General features: G+C 41.9%; 1 protein-coding gene across 2 annotated transcripts in view; it reads left to right on the top strand.

Moving 5' to 3' along the window:
* Positions 1-5,815: 5,815 nt before the first annotated feature.
* TES (testin LIM domain protein) overlaps positions 5,816-9,691 on the top strand; it is a 28,857-nt gene continuing 24,981 nt past the window's right edge. The window contains exon 1 of one of the 2 annotated variants that reach the window (XM_068997113.1): positions 5,816-5,919. In XM_068997113.1, the coding sequence (XP_068853214.1) occupies positions 5,893-5,919 (27 nt within the window). In that variant the 5' untranslated portion in view covers positions 5,816-5,892. Of the gene's footprint in view, positions 5,920-5,969; positions 6,208-9,691 lie in introns of those variants that run through there. The other variant, XM_068997123.1, reaches the window with a different exon arrangement.

Below are 9,691 nucleotides of genomic sequence, written 5' to 3'. Positions count from 1 at the left end.
CAGTGGGTAATGGTACCTGGGGTTGTTCCTCCCCAGCTGCAGGACTCTGCAATTCCTGTTGAATTGCATGATGTTTCTGTCAGCCCATTTCTCCAGCCTGTCCAGATCACTCTAGATGGCAGTAGGACCCTCTGTTACACCCACTTGTTTTGCATCATCAGCAAGCTTGCTGTGGATACACTCTGCCCCACCACCCAGTAATGAGGATGCTACTCTCATCTACCAAGCCAGTCATGGATGCACCTCAGGATCATATCAGGTTGGTCAATCATGACTCGGTAAATGCATGCTGACTACCTTTGTCCTTTATGTGCCTGGAAATGGTTTTTGGGATTAGCTGCTCCATCACAGGGATAAAGGTGAGGTTGACTGGCCTGTAGTTCCCTTGGTCCCCCTTCTCCTGCTTGTTTTGAAGACAGTAGTGACATTTACTTGTCTCCGGTCTTCGGGCACTTCTCCCAGTCACCATGATGAATCCAGAATTATCAACTGGTCTCACAATGGCATCATCCAGATTTCTTGGCAGTCATGGATAGCTCCCACTAGCACCTATAGACTTACATATGTCCAGTTTGCTTGTGTATGCCGTGACCTGATCTTCTTCCACCAAAGGTATGTCTTCCTTGTTCCAGTCTCTTCCACTGGTATTTGGGATTTCTGAAAGCCAGTCTTATTAGTAAAGACTGAGGTGAAGACAGCAATGCCTTTTGCATATCCCATGTCACCAGGGCCACTTCCCATTCAGCAGCATGTGCACATTTCCCCTACTCTTCCTTTTGCTACTTGCATACTCAAGAACTTTATCTTGCTGCTTTTGACATCATTTCTCAGGTTCAGCTACAAGTGGACTTTGGCTTTCATAGACATATCTTTGCATGCCAGACAGCGCCTCACTATTCCTCTCATGTTACCCATCCCTGCTTCCACCTTCTATAAACTCTTTTTTCATGTTTGACTTTTGCCAAGAGCTCCTTGTTCATCTATGAATGAATTATCTTTGGAAACTTACTATACAAAAAGCTTTTCAAAGAACAAAAAGTGCATCTCTGGCTTTACTCAGTATTTTTCTGATACCATACATTTAATTTCTTATAATTTATAATACATTTTGAGTAGGTGCTTGAGAAGGTGTTGAGTAGGGCTTGTTGGCTAAGTAAATTTATCTCTATTAGAGATTTAATAATGCAGGATCCTTCTTCAGGTTGTAGCTACTGATGTTGTGACTGGGACTGAAAACCAGAGATGAAATAAAGAACTAGCTCCCTTCTCCAGAACATAATTTCTGAGTTATATCCAGTAATTGACTTAGAAACCTTAAAGTGACACATTTACTTCCTGTGCCAGGGGACCTAAAGCACACAGTTCATGGAGCAGTCCCATCATTCAGAACAGACTCCAAGCCATGAAGCACACTGAGCAAAACAGAAACGATAGTCAGCAAACTGCTGTCTCTCAACTTAGCTGAATCACACATACTTGATAGAAAATAGCTCTGTCTGTTGGGAAAGAAAGACTCCTTCTATCCCAATTTTTTTCAAAGAACGGAGCACAACTTATTCTTTCCTTTTAGAAGAAGTTTTTCTTTTATTGTTTTCTCCCTTTCTCTTTATGTCCCTAAAACTGTGCACAAAGTAGAATATACAGGTTCAAGTTCCTCTTCTGATTGAAGGCAGCTTTGATTTTCCCAGCAAGTGCCATAATCATGAAGCTACAACACATTTTTCCACCACTTTGCTTTGCCACTGTTTCAAAAACTGAAAAGTCACAGGGATAATCAGGGAGAATAAGAAAGAGCATGACTGTAGCCTGTGTTAAGGTTTCTTTGGGTAACAAGCCCTCATTTGTAAAACTGTAAGTTTACCCAATATCTGGCCAATGTAGGACTTGGGACTGCATAGCCATGTAGACAGATCTACCCTGTCACTATTTCAGTGGAGCACTTTTTCTTTTCTGTACACTTCAAAAGTATAGTTAGTACATCTTATTAAACTATGCAACCAAAGTCTGGTAGCGAGGCCACAGGCCTAACATATGAAAGCTGTAGTTTGATTCTCCATCATGCTGAGAGAAATCTTACAACTTTGTATTCTGACTCGGGGGAAGGTCCACTATCTACTCAGGCTTTATAGAAAAAGTGGGGCAGAGCCCCTTCTTTCTATATTCTTTTACAAAAGCTACAGTTATTACTAAACTTCACAAGGTTGTTAAATCAGCCTCTATTTCACGCATGGTCTGAAACTTCCTAACATAATAAGCCTATCTGAAGAGTGAAATACAGTGAAGTTTAGTCTCTAGATTTTGCACGGACCAAGCATGAAATAATTATCAAAATTACTGTGTCAATATTAACATCCACAGTATCTGAAATCTGAGACAGTAAAAAGCAAAAGAATTAAAGTACAATGGAGAACCAACTATATGCTTACTTGGTAACCAGATAATCAGTAACACCTCCAGACTTACAGCTTTTGATTTCTGCACCCAAATTCCCTTCTGGGTTTTTATCAGACCTGGCACAGGGCATTTCATGTAACATTACTTTGTTTATTCAAATGGATACAGAAAGGAAAATGTTATTCCTTTCTCAAACTGAAATGTTTTTTAAACTGAATTAGTGTATTAAGCCACTTTGACACAAGACAGACTCCTTATATTTATATTACACTTCAGATTATACTTACAAGAAAAGATCTTAAAAGCACAGTGTCATTACTTCTAACATATAAAGCACTGAGTAAACAGCAAAACTAAAAGAATTTAACTGGAAGCTAGTCTCTAGTATTTGCTTGAAAAGTTTAAACAGAACTGTTTATTAAATAACAGCTTTACTGGAAACAAATTTTCAGCATTGCTAAGCTATTATGATATCTTCCATTTGAGGATGGACATATAAATCACCTATATAATCTACACATCTAATGTTTGGAGAAACATAGTTATGTTTATCATTATGATATCTGAGTGCAAAGAAATTTGTAAAACCAGGAAAATTATCTGACAGACCATCCATTCTCTGTTGTCCATGCTCCCAGAAACATATATGGTAGAAGTATTAGCCTTTTCCCATCTTCTACCTGTTGGGTTCATGAACGTTGCTGTGGGAAAGTTAGTGCTGGGATACATCGCGCACTTTCCTTAGAAAATACTAATATTTAAAACAGGTATTTGATAGTTCCCTGCCAATTATAAGAAAGCCCAGCTCTGTGCCCTGACACATCAATGTTGTGCTCCTGACAACTTCAGAATCCTTAAGTAGAAGAGTTATACCAGACCACATTCACGGAATAGGAAGTTATTTCTGCCAGGCTAATTAAAGCCATAGAAAACACAGAAAACAGTTAGAACCTTAAAATATATTCTTTATTGATCCAGGTCTCAGAGAAAATGTGTTGCAACAGCTATCTGCTGTTTGCAAAACAGAAGTTTTATATTACTGACTGCATTTTCCATTATATACATGAATTTGTAGGCTTCATATATGAATTTGTAGATAGGAAAGATTACTGTATTCTGGTACTAAATGACACAATTGAAATATGCACAAATCACAACTAGAGCATCCCCAACTCAAGAAGTTTAGGAAAAATATAAGCAAATGAAATTATTATTAACTGAACAGTGTCATAGCTTAGTAGGGAAAAAAATTATATTATCAAAACCATTATTATGCTATTATACCCAGAGAGATAAGGATAAGCAAAATATGCTTAAATCATAGATTTTCTTTCACTTTTTTTGTTTCCTAAAATGAAAATATGCTCCTACATCCATTCCCATACAAAAAGCATATAATGAGGACTATGATGGTTTCACTTCTCTGCTTAAGTTGGTCAAAGGTACCTAGCTAGTCTTTGTAATTGCTGGCATTCGACAGCACATTCACTGAACAGGAACCATCTCCTGCTTATTCTTTTGATTTTAGACTGAGGAAGTTATGAGGCTTGATGGTATTCAAACTATATGGTCCCAGGTACCCCAACATCAGGCACTCTTAACTTCCTCTTGTCTTTCAACCCCCAAGCCAGCAGGAAGTAACGACTAAACCAAACAAAACAGAATGAGAACCAGAACTGAAAAACAAAATTTCAAACCCAACCAAACAAAATACATGCAACAGCTCTCATTATTCACCTTTATTAGGGAGACACACACTAAACACAGCACCATTACCTGGTGGACTATGTTCTCTCATTTTTTCTAATGCTACAGCTTGAGTCCACTCTCTCTTAGCTTTGTATTGAACTTCCTGGCCAAGGTCTGCTGCACAGATTCACCTGCAGGAGCTGTTGGCCCATGGCATACACCATGATGCCAGTCCTAGCAGAAAAGTCAGGGTTTTGCTTGTATCTATTAACAGATATCAAACAGACCTGGTCTCATTTTTGCTTTGTTGAAAACATCTTTCAATAAGTGGTGTCAGACAAAAGCATTAAACACTGAAATATAAGTATCTCTGGCCCCTGGGGAAGAAACAAAATGACCTAAGATCTACTTGAGAAAAGCTGGTATGTGTGGAGAGGAAACATTAGATTCTGCAAATGAATGACAAAATTATCTATTCACCACCACTTCCTAGGGTAGCTATAAAGTCAGTATGAATGTTTGCTACTTTTTGCAAAGATAAAATAAATATGAAACATTAAAATATTTATGGAAATATTCAGTCTTGCAAATGCTTCATTTTTCTGTAATTTTGCATTACGTATACATCATAGGTAAAAAAATATTTTATACTGTCGGTGACATCCCAGGACTGAACACATGCATGAGAGTTTGGACTGGGATCAGAGTCTAATTTTTTTTCCACCGGCAAGTCGGTGCGGGCTGGGACCCAGCCCTTGTGGGCACGGCAAGGACTTCCTTGTGGCCAGGAAGCCGCTGGGAAGTCAGGAGCAGTCTCGGCTAGGCGGGGCACGGCAGGACCTCGCCCGCTGCTGCCTCCTGCTCCTCCTCGTGGCAATAAATCACAGAAGCATAGAATTGTTAGCGTTGGGAGGGACCTCTGGAGATCATCTAGTCCAATTTCCCTGACAAGGCAGGGTCACCTAGAGCAGGTGGCCAGATGGGTTTTGAATGCCTCCAGAGAGAGAGACTCCACGACTTCTCTGGGCAGCCTGTTCCAGTGCTCTATTATCCTCAGTGTGAAAAGGTTCCTCCTTACAGGTGAAACTTTCTGTGTTTTCTGTGTTTCTGTGGTTTTTTCCACATTCTGTCACTGTGCACCACTGCAGAGAGCCATCATCCAACTGACACCTGCCTTTGAGATATTTGTATGTGTTAATGTGATCCCTTCTCGGTGTTCTCTAGACTAAACAGGCCCAGCTGCTGCAGTCTCTCCTCATAAAAGAGATGCTCCAGACCCCAAATCATCTTTGTGGGTCTCAATTGGACCTTCTCCAGCAGCTCTTTGTCTCTCTTGTACTGAGGAGCCCAGAAGTGAATACAGCACTCCAGATGTCGCCTCACTAGGGCCGAGTAGAGGGGCAGGACCACTAGCTGGCCATACTCTTCCCTATGCACCCCAGGCTACCACTGAACTCCTTGCCTCAAGGGCACACTCGGATTATAGCCCGAGATTTCCTCTCTTCTCTTCCTTCAGGAGGCTCCGCGTTTGCAGGTACCTGTAGCCGAAGGGGAGAGGCTGCACCAGCGCCGTCTCCTCCGTGACCCCCAGTCCCGCCGGGGCTGACTCACGGCCGGGCGGGGCGGGGCCGGGCGGGGCGGGCGGCGGGGATTGGCTGCCGGGCCGGCGGCGGCCGGCGGGGATTGGCTGCCGTGCGGCCTTTGTTCGGCTGCAGCCACTGCCGCAGGGCAGCGGAAGTTTGAGCGTCGCGGGGCGCGCGAGCGGAGCGTCCTCCGTGGGAGCTGCCTCACAGCCGGACCCGCCCCGCCATGGACCTAGAGAATAAAGTGAAGAAGGTAAGGGGGGCTGCCCGCCGGGTTATCTGCCGCGCCCGCCGGTGTCCGCTCTCCGGAGAGTGGCGGATCCGCCTCGTCGCTGCAGCCCCCGCGGGGACTGCCCTGGGGTCGCCTCCTGGGTGCCGGGATCAGCCCTTCCCGGCGCCCCGCTCTTCCTGCCTGGCCCCCGTCGCAGAGGTGGGAGGCAGGAGAGCTGCCTGCCGGGAACCTTCCGCTGCCCCGGTGCCCACAGAGCCGGGCTGCCTCGCTGCTCCCGACCGTAGGTAGTCGCCGCAGTCGGTGCCCCAGGTGCGGACGTACCGCTGTTCTGTCATGCAAGTAAAACATGTGTTCGGTCCCCCCAGTAAACCCCTGAGATCTGAGAGTTGTTTTCATATGTGTACCCTGTGTATGTAGGTATGAAACTTAAATTACAAGCAGCTAAGAATCTGTCGCTACGTTAGTGATTATTTTCTGACCTATGATGTGACTGACTCCTTACAAGTGTGATGTCAGCCTTCCTATGCATTACCCCCTTGAGCGAGAAGCCTGGGTTTGGCTTTTCTTTCTTTTTAAAGGCATATTGACTAGTTAGTTGCGTCAAACTGGCAAGAAACAAAAGGTAAGTAACAGAAAGCAATGGGTAATCCAATTGTATTGAATCTCTTTCCAAAACTCCCCATTTAAAATTTCCTATGTAAAGCTGACTTAAGGTGGGATACTCATAGGCCTCTGTTTCTAGTTGTTTCACAAATTAAATGTAGTGCTAAAGCGCTGACTTTCTTAAATAAAAAACTTATTTGTAGTATCTGTTTTGATACTGTATAATAATGGGAAAAGGAGCTTGATATGTGAACATGAGTTAAATCTGTACATAACCTTCATTGATATATGAGAACTAGTCTTTTGAAATGCATGTTGTATGAACGTGTGTGGGGTTTATTCCTCAACTGTTTTATTTAAAGGTAGCAACTTGTTTTAAAATACACATATGCATTTTTGTATACCCGTGTGCTTTTCCAGCTTGCAGGCCAGAAACTGACTCGGGAATGGAGGTAGTTGTGTAGTGTGGAAGGCTGCCTGTTAAGGCTGAATCCTAGCAATGGTTAGCCTTGAGCTACAGCTTGCTTCAAGTGATGTCAGCACATGATAGTGTCACTTGGGTGAGGACCCTGCTTTGGAGGAACTGCCTGTATCAACCCCCAGTCACTAGGCCATCAGTGTATAGATGGGTGTAGCTAAGTACTGTCGCTGTCTTTAGAAGCTAGTTGTGTGCACAGGGTTGCTCCCCTTGTGTAACTCCTTGAATGTAATGAAAATCAGCTTCTTGAGTAGATTTGCTTATATTTACTAAGCACAGTTTCAAACTTAAACTTAATGGCATCACAGAGCTTGTTTGCTGGAAGTTTATTGAACTCCAGGAGGTGAGAGACACGTATTTGTGGAAGATAGAGCAGTCTAATTCAGAATTTATTCCTCTAAAGAGAAAATAAATATGGAGTGTGAAATGACTGATAAAATTCTGCTGATAATGGAGTCTTGGTTTGAGTGAACTTGTACTTGCTGAACATCTGCTTTAAATTGTGCTGTAATTATTGGGTAGTTGTGTGTTTTTTAAATTTATTTGACTATTTTTGTCATATTTTTATTTTCTCATCTTTTACTTTTCTCCTTTATCAACTTCGAAGATTCCTGAAGACTTTTCTGAACCTGCTTAGATAGACACAGAAGCTACAGCTGCAAAAGAAACCAGCAAAGCTCTGTTTATTGAAAGTAGTTTGTATTTCTATTCTGCTCTGCTTTAATATTAATATGCAGAGATGTCTATGATTTGAAAAACTTAACATTTTCTCTGTTTCTACTCTATGTATATTCAGAAAACTATTTCTGTTATTGAGCTGTTTCCCCTGCCTTGCTTTCATCTTCTCCTCATCTTTTTTCTCTTTGTAACTTGGGTGAAGCTTATTTTCCAAGAGAACAGAAGAGGATCTGTTCCGAGGGAGAACTGGGAAGCTTTGCTAGGTACCAGCGAGTTTGGTACAAAATTCTTCTTTTTTGACTACCAAGATTTATTTAACCAAAACTTCTTAGATTTTGTACACTGATTAGAATAACAGTTCATGTCAACTCTGGAATAACTGCATATCTTCTTTTTCTGTCCTTTAATTCCAATTCTCAACCTGTTTGTTTTATTGTCTTTTTGCTTCTCTCTTTTTTGACAACTTCCTTCTTTCTTGAAGGGTGGAAGAACATTCTGAGAAGTTTCCAGTCAAGTTTATCAAAACCAGTAAACTACTTGGCTTTTAGAAGAAACTTCTCCTGAGGTGGAGATGCCTGTGTCAGATTTTTAGTCCGTCAGCAGCAATGGGTTGCTTTACCACAAGTTGTAGTTCTCACCTTTTTTTGTCTTGCACCCTGGAGCAAAATAGCTTGAGTCCTCTGCAAAATGTACTTTGTACTTTATGTAGCTTTCCATTTTGTAGTGACTTGTATGTATTTATTGCCTGGCAAATAAGCTGGTAAACATTATAGACTGGTGAGTGGCTAACCTGCCTGTTGGGTTGGAAATTCCTAGAATACTGGGGTGAAGAAAGCAGGAATTGTCATGTTGTCCCCTGGTAAGTAATTCCGTTGCTTTTTTGAACTCTTTTAAGTCTGAGTTTAGATGTTGGCTATTCTGTAGCCCTGGTGTTCAGCAGAGCAGAAGGAAATGAATGCCTGTTGGAGCAGCATGCAGTGTGGAGGCTCAGACACTCAGCTGGTGCTGTAGAAAAGCTTCTTCCCCTGCCTGCAGCTGCTAATTTATAACTGTACAGGGTAATATATTAGGGTGTTTTCTGTTTCTGGAAAACTTGATAGATGAAGCTTCCAAGGTGACATTCCTAAGATTTCTGTAAGTGTCAGTAATCCATGAGTCCACTATTCAGTTCTGAGCTTCTGTATTGTCTCTTTGGAAAGCTGCTACATACATTTATATCTACATGTCTAGATTTGTATAAAGAAAAAAAGCACTCAGAGAAAGTCTGTTTTCATCGTTGGTACCAGGTTTGGTGGGTTTTTTTCTCCAAATGTAGCAGTTCTAGCACAGTTTGTCTGACTGGAATTGCTTCCTTCCAGTGGAAGACCACTAGGACTCCAGCAATGTACCTGTTGTTCAGCAGGAAGAACTACTGCCCCACCTGCCACAATTTCTAACCCATCCTTTCAGCAGTTTAGATGTTTGCTGCCTCGTGACAGGAAAGCACCAGTCCTGTTTAACATACCCTTCTTAAGGAATCTTAAGGGTGCGATTACTTTGGCTCAGACTTTTAATTTAAGTTCTACTATTTGGTTTCTTTCATGTCTTGTAAAACTCATCTTGCTGTCTTAACAAGTGGCCAAAGCAACCAGTACTACCTTGTAGCCAGATGTCTTGCTTGTTCTGAATCTTGGGCTCTGGACAGCCGCAGCCTGCCAGAAACAGAAAATTTCAGCATGAACTTTCTGCACTGAGCAATATATGTAGAGAACACATGCAAATGTGTGAAATAATGTGTAACTTTTTTGTAGTCAGTTCACCATGCTTTTTAGACATATTAAATGACTGGCAAACATCTAGGCAGTGAATAGTGTCTTTTTGGCTGCCTTGTGAGTACTGAGACCTTCATGGTCTGTTACAATTTTCCTTTCAAGGGGATGGGGAGTTTAAGGGCAACTGTACAATTTTCTCCTTTTTTTCTCAGAAGAGATTGGATTTGCTCTTGCATTTGAGGATCATGAAGATAGTGTTGTGTATAAAAATACTGCACAACAG

Source organism: Aphelocoma coerulescens, chromosome 1A (assembly GCF_041296385.1).
Source record: "Aphelocoma coerulescens isolate FSJ_1873_10779 chromosome 1A, UR_Acoe_1.0, whole genome shotgun sequence".
NCBI classification, from domain to species: Eukaryota; Metazoa; Chordata; class Aves; order Passeriformes; family Corvidae; genus Aphelocoma; species Aphelocoma coerulescens.
This window is presented reverse-complemented; position numbering and strand designations above follow the sequence as displayed.